Source organism: Stenella coeruleoalba, assembly GCF_951394435.1.
Source record: "Stenella coeruleoalba genome assembly, chromosome: 16".
NCBI classification, from domain to species: Eukaryota; Metazoa; Chordata; class Mammalia; order Artiodactyla; family Delphinidae; genus Stenella; species Stenella coeruleoalba.
Genome location: NC_137162.1, coordinates 62702674 through 62721643, shown reverse-complemented (window position 1 = coordinate 62721643; position 18970 = coordinate 62702674). Strand labels below are relative to the sequence as shown.

Here is an 18970-nt window from a genome sequence, read left to right as displayed (position 1 = left end):
TTGGCTGGTGTGCAGAGAGCCCGGAGCCACACCCGCAGAGTGTAGGCGCCTCCAATGTGGGGGGCTTTGCAAGGTTTTGAGCAGGGGAGTGAAGTGACCAGGGTCCCAGTTTAAGAAGGTGAAATGTGGGGGACTTCCCTGGTGGTGCAGTGGTTAAGAGTCCGCCTGCCAATGCAGGGGACACGGGTTCGAGCCCTGGTCCGGGAAGATCCCATATGCCACGGAGCAACTAAGCCCGTGCGCCACAACCATTGGGCCTGCGCTCTAGAGCCCGAGAGCCACAACTACTGAGCCTGCGAGCCACAGCTACTGAGCCCGCGAGCCACAACTACTAAAACCTGCACGCCTAGAGCCCGTGCTCCGCGACAAGAGAAGCCACCGCAGTGAGAAGCCCGCGCACCGCAACGAAGAGTAGCCCCCGCTCGCCACAACTAGAGAAAGCCCACGCACAGCAACAAAGACCCAATGCTGCCATAAATAAATAAATAAATTTATAAAGAAAGAAAAAAGAAAAAAAAAAGAAGGTGCAATGTGGCCGTGGTGTAGAGGTTGGGTTGGAAGGGAGAGAAATTGAAGATTGAAAACCATGACACTGATTACGCATCAGGCGTCAGGAATACAGGCACATGGTTGTCAGGGCTTCCTAAGGCAGGGAGTGGCAGAAAGAATGAATGGTGAGACAGAGAGACTTCAGTGAACTCCACAGGATCAGGCACCATGAGGACAGATGTCTAACCAAGAGCCAGACATGTAGTAGGTGCCCAGTAAATAGAGTCAGCGGGAAGATACTATGAAGGAAGAACAACAAATGACAGCAACAGGGCCTGAGGTTAGGAGCCCAGGATCCTTGAGGAGAGTGGGGAGCCCAGGAAGTGGAGCGGGTTGGTTTGGTCCTGTTGGGTCAGGAGCGGTCTGATCAGGAAGTGTGGGCACATGGACCCTGGCACACGGGCGTGGGAACTTGGGCTGTCTCATACCTGCTGGGGGTAGTGAGGTTAAGGTCTCCGTGCTCTGGGCCTGCAGCCCTATGTCCTGAAGGGCTCCAGCCCTTCCTCCACCATTTCCACCTACCTAGAAGTCGTGCCCAAGGAAACCCACCAGCGCCACTGCCTCACAATGCTAATAGCTAATGTTTACTGAGCACTTTCTGTGTTCTAAGTGCTTCTCTGTCTCCTTTGATCTTGTCTCCTGTCTCAGGGACAATCTGTGAGTTACGTTCTATTTATCATCTCAGTTTTTCAGTTGAGGAAACTGAAGTTCACACAGCTGGTAAGTGATGGAGCTTGGATTTGAACCCCAGGTAGATGGCTCTGGAGCCCTTGTTCTGTGGCACTGTCATCCACGTGAGGATGAGCCAGCCACCTCTCACAGAGGGAAGGAGTCACGTGGAGGCTTAAGGTGCTTTTGGCACGTACCTGGGGATTGAAGGGCAGCTTCCATGTAATAGTCAAGGATTGGAAGGGACCTTGGACGTGTCTGGTTCATTTTACAGGGGGGAACCGGGGCTCAGAGCATTTGCAAGCCTGCTCTGAGTGACATGGTTGATTGCACTTGAATGATGAGCCAGCATGGGTGTTCCAGTGCCCACGGGAGCTGGACTGTCTTAGGCAGGTGGGAACCTCACGCTGCCTGCCTCGTCCTACCCCAGCCAGACTTGAGCTGAAACGACCTTCCTCAGCCTTGGCCTCACTTTCTTTCCTTCTCATCCTTCTTCCAGATCGACAAATATCTCTATGCCATGCGGCTCTCTGATGAAACTCTGTTAGATATCATGGCTCGTTTCAAAAAGGAGATGAAGAATGGCCTCTCCCGGGATTTTAATCCGACAGCCACAGTCAAGATGTTGCCAACATTTGTAAGGTCCATTCCTGACGGTTCAGGTGAGTCTCTCACCCAGAGATTGGGCTCTGAGGGCTGAAAGCTCTGTGAAGCCACCCTTCCAACTTACATTCATTTGTTTGTTCATTCATTCATCTTTCATTCATTTACTCATTCATCCAGTTATTCATTCATTCACCATTCCATCCATCTGTTCTCCCATCCATCCATCCATCAATGCAATGTATGTCCATTGAGATCCTACCATGTGCTATAGGGGGTACTGTGGTTGGACCATGCTGACCTGCCTTTGTCGGCCTGTCTAGTGACTTATGGTAAGAAAGTGTAGTGTCTATGGATCTTACAGATGCTGTGTGAGTTACTCTTATGCCTTCAGAACATGAATGGCTCCAGAACAGATGATTCTCCTTCATGTTAGGAGAATCTCTCCATCAGGGCACCAAGGCCTCCTTTTAGTACCCCAGATAAGTAGCGATCCTAGCGGCCAGGTGCATCTCAGACTCAGGGGGGAGACTCAAGTCCCCATTTGTACAAATTTCATAGATGCTAAGTCAAGGTAGCCCCTCAAGCAGAGAAATGGTGAGAGGAGTAGGACTGGAAAAAAAAAATTATCCTGTTGGTCTGCATTGTGTGGCTCATGCCCCACAGTGGGGATCTGGGGGCTCCCTGAGGATTGTCAGTACCCCCTCCCCAGGGACTGGCCTCAGCCCCTGCTCTTGGCCGGGTGGAGGCTGGGAGGGCACAGCCTGGCCTTGGCCTGCTCAGTGGAGGTCGTTCTGTCTGGCTGACCCAGGAGTGGGTGCTGTGCCTGCCCCAGCTTAGCGCACGCACAGGAATCCTGCTCTGAGCCGTGTTCTGTGCTCTAGGCGGGGGCTCGCCTGCTTTGTGAGAGGGAGGGAGAGAGATCATGAAAGTCAGGTTTCTCTTGGGGTTGTGAGTACATAGCCTGAAAGTATGGCCCTTACAACACTGTTGTGTTTCTTCCCTACTCTGGGGACTAGTTTAAAGCTGCGATTTGGGGCATCTGATATGGAGCCGACAAAATGGACATCAGGAAAACTGCAGCTGTTGCAGCTGATGTTTATGAAAGGTGGGCGAGCGCACGGCTTGTTGGAGGACTGGCTGCAGTGGGAAGGCCCTGCTGTGCCTGCAGCCGGCCTTTAAAGTCCTGAACAAGATTGGGACGCCTAGGAAGGGCATGTGCTCTGTTTGCCCTGTGGCCACAGTTGGGGTTTACTTCATGCACACACACTGGTACTTATATCTCTGATGTTTCTTGACTGTTTAAAATCTACTCCACTTTTATCCTTTTGTTTTCCTTGAGGTCTTGGTGACCAGCAGTTTAGGTTTTTTTTATGACTGCCGAAGAGATTCTAGTCATCAGAGTGACCAGACCGTGGTGTCCCCTGGGTTTTGTTCTGATGCCTCCGGCTTTCTGATTCACTCCTGCTTTTTCCCAGCCCCGAATGGCATTCACATCCAGGAGCATTTGTGCCTTTACAGGGTTAGCTGAGTTCTGTAGGAGAGGCGTGGTCAGCTGCTGTCAGCTGAGAAAAGACGAAGGGGAGGCGAGGTGGGATGGGCAGCCCCCCAGGGCCCTTGCTCTGGCTTTGCTTGGAGAGCTCAGAAGGCTACCTTATGCCTGGGGAGCACCTGATCCTGTGTGACTGGCCCAGGGCCGGCACATCCCATGAGAGATGCCTTCTCTTTCCTCCTGAACGCGGCTTGCAAGCCAGCTCCCCTTCCCAGGACTGTGTGTCAGCAGGGGGTGCCCTCCTTCACTCTTTCACACACCATTTCCAGGGTTGAGGGGCTCAAAGTGTGATCCACATACACAAATGGCTAGTAATCTAGTCATTTGTCCCCATTAGTTACTCTTTAAAACAGGGCCCAAAACTCATCCTCATTTGGGAAAGACAACATTCTGCAGCCCCCTCTTAGAGATTCAAAGCAGACACCAACGTATTAAAGGCCCTGAGCAGTTCTGCAGGAGAGAAACCTGTTTAACCCGGCTACCTTCCTTTTCCCCAAACCTGTTTGATTTTTCCCCCCAACATCTATTACTATATTTCATCTATTTTGAGACACCTTGTTGTTTGAGTCCTCTGAAATCAGCAATGCATTGTACAATAGTTGCATCTTTAAATTATTATCGGCAGTATTTTTTCCTCTTTTCGTATTACGCAAAATAATGATGTGTCTGCAATCAGTGGTGTCTTAAATGTGATAACATATGTGGTAATATGCCCACGTTGGGAAACACTGTCCTAGGGTTTGCGGAACTGGAGCCAGCAGCCTGGGCCCCATGCTTCCTTCTGAGCCTCTCATCTCCAGCGTGGTTGGGGCCAAATGTTTAGGGCCTCTTGGGAGCCCAGAACAGTGCTGAGAACAGAAGGAGGAGGGGGGAGGAGGAACCAAAGCCCTGAACCACAAGGACCCGCCCTCCTATGCATGAGGCCCTGGGTCCCCCAGCCTTCCCCTACCCTGCCCACCTCTGTCCTCCCTGGTGACTGTTTCTTCTACCCTGCGTTAGTTTCCAACGCTGCTGTAACAAAGTACCACGAACTGGGTAGCTTTAAATCAGAGTGAATTATCTCACAGTTCTGGAAGCTAGAAGTCCAAAATCAAGGTGCCAGCAGGGCCATGCTCCTTCTGAGACACTGGGTTAAATCTTTCCTTGCCTTTTGCTAGCTTCTGGTGGTGGCTGTCAATCCTTGGCATTCCTTGGCTTGTAGTTTCCAGTCTCTGCCTCTGTTGTCACATGGCATTTTCCTCTTATAAGGATACCAGTCAGATTAGGACCCACACTCATGACCTCCTCTTAACTTGATTACATCTGCAAAGACCCTATTTCCTAATAAGGCCACATTTACAGGCACCCAGAGTTAGGACTTCCGCATATCTTTTGGGGGGGCCACTGTGCAACCCTAGTAATACACCCTATACTTCTTCTCCCTATGACTGTTGCTAACGTTCATGGGTGGGCTCGGGTCATGTGCCCAGGGGCCCACACTCCCCTTGGAATGGTCACTACAGCCCCACACAGACATTGACATTGATACCAAGGCCTTGGGCCCCTGACCCCAGTGCAGCCCCTGCCCCTTTGTGATGGAAGTGCCTCCAACCAGGAGGTCCCCTGGAGCAGCCGGGATGTGGGTTTCCTTCATAGTAAACCGTGGTGCTGTTCCCTTTTCGCAATGTTAATTACTGCTTCAACTGTATAATTAGTCAGCGACAGAATGAGTGGTAATCCCAAACCACCAAAGGATAACTTGGACTCACTGAGGTTGACAGATGCCCCTGGCTGTCAAGTGGTGATGTGACTTCCAAGTCAGAGGGAGAAACAAACCTTTCCTTTCCCGCTGACCTTGACCTTCATGACTGGACTCAGAGTTTTGAAACTCTACTGATTTTTCCGAAATGTTATCAGCCCATTTTTATGAATTTTTTTCCCCTTTTGACGATTGTTATGGGCAGTGGTTTTTCTTTAATTGCTCTCCAGTAATCTACACACTAGGTTTAAAAAAACCCCCAAAAACCCTAAAGTGGCTTTTAGCTGATGCATATCCTTTCTGGAGTGGGAAAGGTATGAATAATATATAAAGAAGAAAGATATTGAAGCCTTTTTACTCCGATGACTTGGCTAAACAGAAACCTCTCTTCAGAGCTGCCCAGTCGGGGATAGGTGCCTAGCTGCGTCCAGCCTCCCTCAGAAGGCCTGGCCAACACTTTGTCTCACTTGTGAAACCTCCCCTTTTTTCTCCTCTTGTCATTTATCACTCAGGATATTGTATCCATAAATACCAATTAGATCGTAAGCTTCTCGAGGATAAATTGAGTTGAACATTTCCTTGTTTCTGTTTCATGGTTCCTGGCAGGCTCTTTGCTCAAAGGTTAAGTTAAAAATGTTTGATTTGCAGTGTGGTCACAGTTAAATTCTGGGGGCTTAAAATATACTACTTTCCAGCCAAAGGAAGGAAAATATTTCCTTTTTCCGCAGCATTTGGGCTGGTCATTTACCTTTCTCTGCCTGTTTCCTTATCTGGGAAGGTGGTTGGATTGTCTCAGAAATTCTCTCCATTCATGAAATCTGAATGTCTAGCGTTCTGGGTGGGTTTCTGACGAAGGTATAAACTCTCATCAACTAGCTGGATTGCAGACAGGAGGGAAGGCTTTGTGTCTCATGTACAGAATTAATTCACGGAGCAGAGCAAAGGCAGGCATTTCATGAAAGCAGAGTTTTTGTTTGCCCTGTATTCCAGCGCAGGTCTGGACTCAAGAGAGACATCTGTCCCCGTGTTTGTTTTCCATTATTTGCCGGTAATAATGGTTGTCGTTAGAAAGTGGAGAGTTGCCGGGGGCCCTTCAGATGTTTTGTTTAATGAGCCTTCTCTAGAAGAGCAGTTCTTCTGGCTTCAGTGGAAATGGGAAATGTGGGACGAAGTCTCAGCAGCGGCCGGCAGGAAGGTTGAGGCCAAAGATTTGAAGAGGAAGTTAGAGGGAAGCCAACTGCTGCAAAAAGAAGCTGAACTTGAATTTAAAGGAAAAAATAGGCTTCCCTGGTGGTGCAGTGGTTGAGAGTCCGCCTGCCGATGCAGGGGACACGGGTTCGTGCCCCGGTCCGGGAAGATCCCACATGCCGCGGAGCGCTGGGCCCATGAGCCATGGCCTCTGAGCCTGCGCGTCCGGAACCTGTGCTCCGCAACGGGAGAGGCCACAGCAGTGAGAGGCCCGCGTACCGCAAAAAAAAAAAAAAAAAAAATCTAACTCAAAGTTACATAAGCAAGAAAGGGAATTCTAGGTTCACATAACTGGGAGATGGAGTTGTAAGTTGGCTTCTGTTGACAGGGACTCATCTGTCTCTTATCCTTTTAGTCTTTGTGTCAGCTTCTTTTGTAGGCCACCTCTCCCTTATGGTGGCAGAGACAGCCCTGGCAGCCCTAGCTGACACCTCACCTAAGAACTAGAGGTCCCAGAGGTGGTCTTGGAGAGGGTAATGATTGGCTGACGTGGATCACGTGCCCATCCTGAACCAATCATGATGGGCAAAGTGGGGGACTCTTTGGAGGGTAGTTATCTAAAGAGATGCTAGACAGCAAACAAAGCTTACCGGAAATCTTGCTGCCCTTTCCAGAAGTTGTTCCTTGGTGTCCTTTGCCTGGCAGAGGATAGGACTGAACAGACCATGCATTTAACCCAGGTAGTTCTTATCAAACTAGCAGCAAACACGTACAGATTTGCAGGACTCAGTACTGGGGGAGGGAAGTAAGCATGTTAAATTGCCCTGGCCTTCAAATTGCTTATCATCCAACTGAGAAAGATAAGACATATATACATAAAAAATTAGGAGCATCCCAGTATTTGCAAGTACATGAGTGACTAAGAAAAGGGAAGGGCCCTGGGCTTGCCACAGGCGTGACTGTGAGCAAGTCATTCACCTGGTTTGGTTGGAGCTTCCTTATCCATAAACCGAGAAGGTAAGTTAATATTTGTCTCACATTTCCTGAGGTGCAAATGTGATTTACAGAAGAGAGGCCAACTGCCATTTCTTTTAGCAATCACAGACACACCCTGGAATCAAGGTCACTGCTCAGGGACAGATCAGGAGCTGCACTGGGCTTAACAGTGACCTCTTGTAAAATGCCTTCAGGGAATGGCCCCCGTCAAACCCATCAACTCCCACTAGCAGATGTGTGGAGTATGCAGTATTTAGCATTGTCGTGACATCTTAAGGTCGCCTTTCTGATCTCCTTCTCTGACCCTAACTCCTTGGAACCCTACTGACCTGTGTTTGTGTTTTTTTTTTTTTAAAAAGGAGCAGTGGAGAGCTAGGGTGGGGCAGGGGTCTTGCAGAGCCACAGAAGTGTGGGCCAGCCCTATGCACCCTAAGGCCAGGTTCCTTCCCGACCTAGAGGCAGCTGAGACAATTTTCACTTACCTTGCTTGAAAACTTCAGGCCTGGGTCCTGCAAAGGTGCTGCTTGAAACCTGATCCCTTTCCGCATGAAGGGCTGAAAGCTCTTACCCGTTGTGTGTTGACACTGACACCAATAAGCAGGAGATGCCCCACCATCACCTGGAACTTGAGCACAAGAACCTGCTTTTACTTAGGCCTTTCATTCAACTGAAAATGAGACATTTGACTGGGCTGGCAACTGAAAAATTTCCCAAGCTATTGTTTTTAAGTTATGATGAAAGCCAGTGTAAAACATGAAATAAATAAATGGTTTTATTTTTTGAAAACCATTAAAACAGTAAATAAATTAATTAAATTAAAATGTTAACAAAATAAAAAGTACCCATATTTTCATCCTAGCACGGTGTTTGCTTTTGTGCCTAGTATTTCCCTATGCACAGGTGGTTTATAGTTGCTTACGGGAAGTTTTCGTTATCTTCATTAAAGATCAAAGCAAAAGAACAGAGTCAGAAGCTGCGAGGAATCATGGATGTTGACGAGACCCCCAAAGAGAGATGTAGCTGTTCCTGATGTGCTGAAGTATCACTTTGATGCTGACCTTGGGGATCCTTGTCCCCGAGGTCTGTCCGGGAGGCTGTTTTATCCAACGGTTATGAATTTGGGCTTTGGATTCAAATTCTGGCTCTGCCACTTACTGGCCGTGTGCTTTGGCAAGTTACCTAATCCCTCCCAGCCTTTACTTGCTCATCTGTAGAATGGGGATCATAGTAGTACCTATTTCATAGGGTGGAGAGGATTAAAAGTAAAATGAGGCATATGAAGTACTTAGCGACTGGAGTACAGAAAGGCTCAATGAATGATGGTTAAATAAAGTGCTTTTGGTGTTCTAGTAATTCTTCCTCCTGAGAGGAAGCACCTCATACCAAATTCATTTTTTTAACTGAGTAGTAGCGTAAGCACCACAGGGGTTAGGATTCTGATAGGAGCCCAAAGAAAACCCTAAACTGATTTGAGCAACCTGTAACATCAGGGTCAGAATTTCCCACAAAGCTGTGACAGCTGCTTCCCAGTATTCTCCCTTGGTCTCTTTCCTTTGGACCATAGAAGCAGTTTTTTGTTTGTTTGTTTGTTTGTTTTAACTTATTTATTTATTTTTGGCTGCGTTGGGTCTTCGCAGGCTTTCTGTAGCTGCAGCGAGCGGGGGCTGCTGTTCGTTGCGGTGCGCGGGCTTCTCATTGCAGTGGCTTCTCTTGTTGCAGAGCACAGGCTGTAGGCGCGCAGGCTTCAGTTGTTGTGGCTCGCGGGCTCTGGAGCGCAGGCTCAGTAGTTGTGGCGCATGGGCTTAGTTGCTCTGCGGCATGTGGGATCTTCCTGGACCAGTGCTTGAACCCGTGTCCCCTGCCTTGGCAGGCAGATTCTTAACCACTGCGCCACCAGGGAAGTCACAATAGGAGCAATTTAAAAACAACATCATCATGGGGAATTCCCTGGCGGTCCAGTGGTTAGGACTCCACATTTCCACTGCAGGGGGCACGGGTTTGATCCCTGGTCGGGAAACTAAGGTTCTGCATGACACATGGTGCGGCCAAAAAAAACCCCCCCAAAACATTGGCATCATGTGGTATATCTATACAGTGGAATATAACTCAGTCATTAAAAGGAATGAGGTACTGATACATGCTACAACATAGGTGAGCCTTGAAAACATCATGGCAGATGAAAGAAGCCAACCACAGGGGACCACATATTGTAGTCCATTGATATGAAATGTCCAAAATAGGGAAATCTCTAGAGACAGACAATGGATTAGTGGTTGTTGGTGAACGAGGGGGTTTGGAAAGAAATGGGGAATGACTGCAAATGGGTACGGAGTTTTTTTGGGGGATGATGGAAAATTTCTATAATTAGATAGTGTTGATGGTTGCGCAACTCTGTAAATATACTAAAACCCACCAAAGTGTACACTTTAAAATGTGATAGGTGAATTATTTCTCAATAAAGCTATTACTAAAAAAAAAAACCAACCAACCAGCGGTATAACTGCTTCCTGTTTTATGAACAACAAGCAAGGCTGCCTTGAATGAATGAATGGGCCACCAACCCTTGAGATCAAGCAGCTACCAAGCATTTATTGAGCTATCCTGGGTGCCAAGGGCAGATGTAAAGAATCCTAAGTTGTGGTTCTTCCCTCACGGAGCTTGAGAGGGTAAGAAAAGAAATTCAGTGTGAGAAGACTTTGGTTCATTCATTGATTCCTTTACCACCCTCATTAGTTCAAGTATTTGTTGTGTTCTTACCGTATGCCAGACAACCATTCTAAGTTCCAGAAATAGAGCAGTGTGTCAGAGCTTAAAGCTTGGTAGACTCAAATACAAAGATGGCGTCAGCTTTATAAAAGAAAAGCTGTTTTTTTTTAAAAGAGGCAACCACTACTTAAGAAAAAAATTAAAGAGCTCAAGGGACCCAGAATAGCCAAAACAATCTTGAAAAAGAAGAACAAAGTTGGAGGACTTTCACTTCCCAGTTTCAAAATTTCAAAGCAGTAGTAGTCAAGACAATGCGGTACTGCTATAAGGATAGACATATAGATCAGTGGATCAAAACTGAGAGTTCACTATGTCAATTACATCTCAATAAAACTGGGGAAAAAAGAATGGCGAGTCCAGACATACCCATACTTTATAGTCACTTGATTTTAAACAAGGGTGCCAATGAGGGAAAGAGTAGACTTTTCAACAAATGGTGCTGGAATTTGACAGTGGATATCCACATGCAGAAGAATGAAGTTGGACCTCTACCTCATATCATATACAAATATTAACTCAAAATGGATCAAATACCTAAATGTATGACCTAAAACCATAAAACTCTTAGAAGGAAACATAGGTGCGAATCTTTGTGACCTCGGATTTGGCAATGGGCTTTTAGATATAACACCAGAAGCACTAACAACAGAAGAAAAAAGTAGATAAGTTGCACTTCATCAAAATTAAAACCTTTTATGCTTCAAAAGTCACCATCAAGAAAATGAAAAGATAGTGAGACAGTGAGAATGTAACATCAGAAGTAAAATTAATAGATTTTAATTGACTCTGGAGGAGAATGTGTGAGGGTAACTGGGGTAAAGAATATTAGATAGTGGCTTAATGGTTTGGAATCTTGCCCATCATGGCCTCCTCTGTTGGTGCTGTATCGTGGTCTTGGCATACGGTCCCGTCATCTTTCTCTGTCCCACTGAGGTCCACCCCAATCACCGCACACATTGGTCTTGAGGAATATAACCACATCAAGCCAGTTTACTCCTATCTGACCAAGAGGGACTTCTGTTAAAAACATCCCCCGGGTGGAAACAACACAGGTGTCCAGCAACAGATGAATGGATACACATACAACGGAGTATCATCCAGCCTCAAAAAGGAGTGAACGACTGATACAGGCTGTAACATGGATGAATCTTTGAGACTATGCAAGGTGAAGTAAGCCAGATACAAAAGGACAAATACTGTATGATTCTGCTTACATGAAATATCTAGAATAGGCAAATTCATAGAGATAGAAAGTAGAATCGTGGTTGCCTGGGACTAGGGATAGGGGAAATGGGGAGCTAATGCTCAATGGTTATAGAGGTTCTGTTTAGGATGATGAGAAATTTTGGGAATGGTGGTGATGGTTGTACAACGTTGTGAATGTATTTAGTGTCAGTGAACTCTACACTTAGAAATGGTTGCGGTGGAAAATTTTATGTGATGTATATTTTACCACAATTAAAAAACAAAATCCCCTGGGGAATCAGTGGAGCTCTGGACTAGCTGGAATTGGTGTCTGAGCTGATGGGGAAGGAACCCAAGGCATGGAATGGACGTCAGATGTAGGGTTTTCTCTGACTTGAAATGCTGTTTTTGTCTTTATGGATAACATAGCCATTTGTGAAAAAGGGTAAGAAATTAGAGAAAGATGGGTAGGGCTTGGTACTTAAGTCCATACTTCCATTCTCCTATAGTCAGGAGTGAGCAGGACTGTGTGAAGCCGTCTGTCTAGGGACGCCCGGCTGGGAGAGGGTTTCTCTTCCACTCTTCCAGGCGGGGCAGTGGTCCTATGGGGTCTGAATGACTCTTCTGGCCGAAAGCACAGCGCGGTGGGGCTGGACCCTGTTGAGAAGCGGGCAGAGCGTGAGACGTTCCCGGAGCGCTTGAATCTGATGTGATACTGTTTCTCCCTAAACAGAAAAGGGAGATTTCATTGCCCTGGATCTTGGCGGGTCTTCCTTTCGAATTCTGCTGGTGCAAGTGAATCATGAGCAAAAACAGACCGTTCATATGGAGTCCGAGGTTTACGACACCCCGGAGAGCATCATGCACGGCAGTGGAAGCCAGGTGGGTCCCTGCTCCCTTCCGATCAGCCCCTGTGGCCCAAGCATCAGGCCCCAGGGTACCTCCAGAAGCCAGACCCCAAAGCACTGGGAGTCCATCATAGGCACGAGTGGAGGACTCCTGGGTGGAAGAGCGTGACTGCCTGAAGAGACCCCACCATGTGCGTAAACTGGTGGATGGGAGGGGTGCTGCTGGGACTTTCAGGTAAGGGGTGCGAAGAGGAGATAAATGCATCCATTCCCTAAGGATCCAGGGGTTGGTTCCCCAGCAGAGGGGTAGCAGAGCCCTTGGGTGAAAACCCTTCTTCCAAGTCATTGTCCTCACCCAGTTCACCAAAGGCCCAGGCCTCATAGGTTATGGCTGTCACCTAGTGGGGCAGCAGGAATCTGAGCTCACAGCCCCAGGGCTATTATAAAGGGCTCCTGGCTACCCAATTTGATAGTCTTCTACGAGTCCTTGGCCCAGAAAGCACCGAGGGCAGGGCCTTGCCTGGAAAGTCACCGTCCCTTCCTCTCACACTTGTAACCCCTGCCAATGGAGACGCTGCCTTCCTTTGCTGGTCGAGGCTGTGGGCATGCTCAGAAGGGCCTGTCCACCCTCCCTGCTTCCCCATGTGGTCGTGGTGGGTGATGGGCCGAAGGCTCACTGAGGACCCTGTGATCAGGGTGTGGGCAGCCCCCAGTCAGGTTTTCAGTCATTTCCGGGTTCTGTTCTACTCCTCACCTTCTCCTGCAGGTGTTCTGGCCACTCCCATTTGAAGCTCGCCTCCCAAGTCATGGCTGTTGTCAGGATACGTTTTATTCAGAGCTTGCCAAATATTTGCTTTAGGGAGGGTGTGTTCACGGCAAGGTTCATGACTAAGTTCTCCAGAAAACTTATTGGTTCTGGGCTGGACTTTGAGATGAGACCCAGAGCCTTCTCTTGGCTCCACTTTGTTCCTAAATTAACATGGGTGGGACCTGATGCAAGCTCTCTGCCTTTTCCTTCTACTAGAGAAAAGGGCTAATCCTGGCCTTTAACCTACTGCTGGCGGGTTGGGTTCAGAGCTTTTCAGACCATGTCACAGTGAGCACTGAAGGGGACACTGTCCCTAGGACAGATGGGCCACTTTTCAGTCAGCCGCTGAAAGAGTGCCTCACTCATCTGATGGACCTGCCGGGAGGTCCCCCTGCCTGTCCCTCCATTACTGGGCTTCAGAGACTGGCTCATTCATCCAGTGTGTGCATGAAGGCTGCCAGCAAGTAGGTCTCCTCGTCTTGCCCAGTGGTTGCTGCGTTGCTCCTTTTTGCAGGTGGCCAGCAGCCTCTGGTTGGCATCCTGCTCTCTCCATTTGCCAAAAGTACTGACCTGTCGCTCTGTTCCCCATGGTCTTTGGGTCGAGCCACCTCTGCCTCTTGCTTCACCATTGGGACTCACACCCTGTGCTGCAGACATTCCTGTGTGCTTTGGCCTAACCTTTTAGGAGCAGGGTTTATAAATTAAGGGGATGCCTCCCACCTCAGGTGCACACTTACTGTGTCACTTCCACAGTGACTTTCTTCTTCTTCTTTTTTTTTTTTCTGGCTGCGTTGGGGCACATGGGATCTTAGTTCCCCAACCAGAGATCGAACCCATGCCCCCTGCAGTGGAAGCGTGGAGTCCTAACCACTTGGCCGCCAGGGAAGTCCTGTGACTTTCTTCTTATTGCTGCCCCTGGGACCTTGACTCTCCCAGCCTCTGTCCCCATCTTCCCAGCCCCAGGATCACTTTGTTTCCTGCTGTTTCTTCCTCTGCCCCTTTCAAGCAGTCTGCAGAGAAAAGATGGTGATGATAATGATGATGATAACGATAATGTTATATTGTCATAGCAAAAACTTACATAGAGCTTGTTATGTATGTCACTGATCTAAGCACTTCATTAGGATTAACTCATTTAATCATCACAACAACCCTATGGGGTAGGTATTATTATTCCCATTTCACAGACGAGAAAGTTGAGGCTTAGATGTTAAGTAACCAGCCCCTTGGGTCACACAGCACATAAGCGATAGAGCTAGGATTTGAACCCAGGCAGTCTGGCTCCAGATGTTACAGTTTTAGCAACATGGGACACTCATAGACTGGGTTTTGTCTTTGTTTTTAATTAATTAATTTATATTTTTATTAAAAATGTTTGATGGTGTGGAAATGTGAGGGCTATGGGTAAGGAGGAAGGTCCAAGTGATTGAGGGAGAAGCTTAGCAGTTGAAAAATAGGGGTGAAACCGTAACCTGTTGTCTAGAAGTTTGGTGTGAGATTAGCAATAAATATTGGTGGTCCATTTTTCTGAGATCTCTTATAGACCTATCGAATATTCTAGTAAACCAAGGGCCCCATTTTGCCCATGAAGCAACTCATACTTACAGACTGTGAATTGTGCTGAATTCTTGGGGTTGTGATCTCGTCTTCTGTAATGTACAGGAATTTTTGCTAGATTTTTAAACCTTTTATTCAAAATAATTTTAAACTTACCGAAAAGCTTTACGATAAGCACAAAGAGCTTTTTATACCCTTTATCCAGATTTCCCAATAAACTATTTGCTTTATCCTTCTTTCTCTCTTTCTCACACAAGCACACACACACACACACACACACACACACACGCACGCACGCACGCGCGCAGACACACACACACAGACCCACAAGGTATCTTGAAAGTTTCAGTGCAATTTTAAGCTTTAATAATTTCAGAAGCATAAATGCAACCTTCTTAAAACATCACTTATTTAGTTTTGGGAATTTTGAATACTAAATAAATAATTTACATTTATTTAAATTAAATAAATATACATGTTGTCAGGAAAGAAAAAAAAAGTTTTTTAGACACTAAAATTTTGCGTGCCAAGAGAGGCTGGGTAACTTCCCTTTCTGGCTGGTCACAGACGTGGGTTAGCCTGGGGGAATGCCCCTGGGTTGGGGACATTTCTTTCTTAGCAGAGCACTAAGGGGTGGGTGTGTTTGGCTTGAATGGGGGCGGGGGGCTGCTTCCAGCGCCCCAGCCCTGTGAATCCACTTCTGCGGCTGAGCTCTCCCTGCCTCTTCCTGTCCGCAGCCTGCCTTCCTTCCTTCCGCCCAGTGGGCTCTCTTGAGGGCCTGGGAGCCTGGAGCTTCTGAATGCAGATGACGTGGGGCGAGCTGATGGGCTTAGTAATGGGTTTATATCACTCAGAAATGAAGGTCGCAGGAAGTTTAGCCGGGCTTCTCCGGGGAAGGTGGTCATGTGTCTCCTTAGTCAGTCGCCGCTGTAGCCATGACCTGAGTAATAGTGACTCAGGGACAGAGACTCCCAAGTCAAAACTGACAATTTTTCATTTACCTTGGCAGGAAAGTCAGACTGTTAGAGCTGGGTCAAGGACACCTGGGGAAGGATGGGGATAGGTCTCTCAAGGAGATCCTGCACAGTGGCTGTGAGGGCGGCAGTGATCCCCCAGGCTGCAGAGGCCCCCGTCCCCCAGCCTGGCCCCGCTCTGGCCCGGCCCTTGGCTGGACTCCTCCTATACAATTTATCTGACGTTTTATTTTAGTTTCCTCTACCCCCTCAATCTGTCAGGGAGCCCCGGCAGATTGGCCAGGAGTGAGTGAACCATGGCCTCGGTGAAGAGGCCTGCTCTTCTCCCTTTGAACTACAGCCCTGGTCCGGGAGAAGGAGTGGGTGCTGCTGTGGTCTAGTTTTGTTTTGTTTTTGAATTCAGGTAGGAATCAGAAAGCTGTGGACTCTGGCAGGTGGTCCTTGTGCCCTTCCCCCACTCCTCCCTGGGCTGGTCCCTTATTCCTCCATAGCCCTTTATCCGAAACATACCCACACAGACTGGGGACCAGCCCCCGCCCCTGTGTTTCTCCCCAAATCCCTTTAGATGCGGAGGGAAGAGGAGAGGGGAGGGGACCTGCCCCCTCCTCTGGCATCTGGGAGAGGCGTACCGCCGTGGGCTTCACTCTTTACTGTGGGCTCTCTCCCTGACACTTTTGTTAAAATCAAGCCTGAATAAAACTATAAGTTTAATATGGGGGGAAAAAAGGATACCCTGCAAATAAAGCCTTCAGGCAGATGACCTTGTCTGGGAACGTGGGCTGGGGTTGCTTCCTGTGACCGTGCGGTTTGGCTCTGCCATCACTGCCTTCTCTGGGCTTCAAGAAGCTCCATTAGGGCTTCCCTGGTGGCGCAGTGGTTGAGAGTCCACCTGCCGATTCAGGGGACACGGGTTCGTGCCCCGGTCCGGGAAGATCCCACATGCCGTGGAGTGGCTAGGCCCGTGAGCCATGGCCGCTAAGCCTGCGCGTCCAGAGCCTGTGCTCCGCAACGGGAGAGACCACAACAGTGAGAGGCCCGCGTACTGCAAAAAAAAGAAGCTCCATTAGCTGTGTCAATCCCATATACAAGGGAGGTCTAGCGGTCTGTGTTAGACGACAGCCATGTGAAAAAAACCAGAGAGGTTACCTGGACTGTGGCATGGTTGCTGAAAGAGCATATATATGCTTTGGTTACATTAATAGAGGTATAGAGAGAAGGGAAAGGGAGATTCTTAGTTCAACTAAGCTTTCCTCTTGGTGAGAACACATATAAAATATTATATTCAGTTCTGGATACATTTTAGAGAAGAGGGGAGGTATTGGAGAGATCTAATAGGTTGCCTTAGAGGTGGTGAGCGTCCCGTCATTGACAGTATTCACGCAGAGGCTAGGGAAACAGTGTTCTGGGTTCTTTCTAGTGGAGTCTAAGATATGTATACATATCCCGGCCACATGTTGTGGAGCTGGCAAATTTAAATTGCAATCCACTAAATAAATTGTGGTATAGTCACACCATAGAATACTGTGCAGCAGTGAGAATCAGCAATCTACAGAAACACACAACGTGGATGACACACACATAGTGTAGAGGAAAAGAAGGCAGACACCAACGAGTGCACCCTGTTGTCCCATTTATACGTAGTAGACAACCAGGCAAAACTAATCGAGGGCGGTGGAAGTCAGAGTGGCTGCCGATTGCCCTTGGGTTGGGTGGCAGCAACAGTGGCTGCACGAGGTGGGTGTCTGGGTGCTGATAACATTGTGTTTCTCCATCTGGGTGCTGGTGACACAGGTGGGTGCAGCTTGTGAGAATCCAGTGAACCCTGTACTTAGGATGTCTGCACCTTTTTGCATGCATATTATACTTGAGTAAAAATAAAAATTTGTTAACCTGAAGATTCTGAAATCACGCAAGTGGGCTAGAGGCTAGGAGTATATATGTATTCTGCGGAGCTTCTGGAATTGACAGAGTGAGGGAGATAGAGATACAGAGAAGGGGCCAAACGACCCCTCCACCTGGGTGGCTGCTGGTGATCCATGGCCTGTGTGTTATGGAGGATGAGCTGATTTTCTCTTATTTTCACATTTCCTCAGTACCCAGATAATACATCTTAGTGACCACCGAGAGGCCAGTTCTGTGTAAAGCCTTTAAAAGGCTTCCTAAGCCGTGGTGGCCCATGAAGCAGGCTCTTTTCAAGGGACTCTTCTTTGCCAGTCACATACAGCATGGCTTTTCTTTTTTTTTTGGCCGTGCTGTGAGGCATGCAGGACCTTAGTTCCCCCACCAGGGATTGAACCTGTGCCCCCTGCAGTGGAAGTTCCCAGCATGGCTTTTCATGCAGGGCCACTGGGTGCCTTGGGTCTGGGCAGCTGGGGTAGCCGTGCTCCTCTCTGTGTGGGGCAGAGAATTGTTCACATTTTTCCTGAAATGCTAAGTCCCCTTCCTCCCTCCTGACTGCTCTCTTGCGCTTCCTCCAGCTTTTTGGTCATGTCGCTGAGTGCCTGGGAGACTTCATGGAGAAAAAAAAAATCAAGGACAAGAAATTACCTGTGGGATTCACGTTTTCTTTCCCTTGTCGGCAATCCAAAATAGACGAGGTAAGACATTCTAGGATTATAATGCTCCACAGAAGCCCCATAGGGGAAATGCTAATGAACCCTTTCCCTTGACTACTTTCCCCTTTTGCTTACAGGATGGCTTGTGTATCTTGTATTTTTTAGAAATATTTGTAGAAATTAATGTAAGGTCATGATAATCATGTTTATGTTTTAATTGCTTTAATTATATATGTATTTTTGGAGACATCTTTTTTTTTTTTTTGCGGTACACGGGCCTCTCACTGTTGTGGCCTCTCCTGTTGCGGAGCACAGGCTCCGGACGCACAGGCTCAGTGGCCATGGCTCATGGGCCCAGCCGCTCTGTGGCATGTGGGATCATCCCAGACCGGGGCACAAACCCGCGTCCCCTGCATCGGCAGGCGGACTCTCAACCACTGCGCCACCAGGGAAGCCCGAGGGGACCATTTCTTAAACTCAAGCAAGTGAAGGAAAACAAAGTAGGTTTAGTGACCTTTCACAAGGCCTGTTGTTGGTACGAGTTTCCCTTGCTTTTGAGAACTGAGGCTTGATAGCCACACTCCCTGGGCAGAGACAGGGTGAGACACCCCTCCTCCCACAAGGAGAGGTGGGAGATGGCCTGGGAAGCGACAATGCTGGCTGTTTGCTTGTTCATCAGTGGCTGTGGCCCGAGTGCCATCCTTGTGTGGGCTGGGCTAGGCCCTGGGAAAGAGCTGCACGCAGACGTGGCCTGTCCCCCAGAGGTGCAGTCTTTCAGGGAAGGAGGCATTGCAGAAGTGGAGAGGGAACGTCCTCAGGGGCACAAGAGCCCCGCAGGGCAGGGCAGATGTGCCTGGCAGAGAATGAGTCAAAAGTGTGCCCCCCACCTGCCAGCCTTGATTCCCATCCGGAGAGGGCTTCCTAAACTGGGCATGCTGCCTGCCAGGAAGCCAGTGGGTCACAGGCTCTAATTATCCATCTG

At 48.3% G+C, this 18970-nt stretch overlaps 1 protein-coding gene across 2 annotated transcripts in view; it reads left to right on the top strand.

Annotated features, from left to right (window-relative positions):
• HK1 (hexokinase 1) overlaps positions 1-18970 on the top strand; it is a gene marked incomplete at its 5' end in the record, with an annotated part of 73767 nt that overhangs the window by 21042 nt on the left and 33755 nt on the right. For both annotated transcript variants that reach the window (XM_079900400.1, XM_079900399.1), the window contains 3 exons: positions 1718-1880; positions 11980-12128; positions 17911-18030. In XM_079900400.1, coding sequence (XP_079756526.1) covers positions 1718-1880; positions 11980-12128; positions 17911-18030 — 432 coding nt within the window. The remainder of the gene's footprint in view (positions 1-1717; positions 1881-11979; positions 12129-17910; positions 18031-18970) is intronic.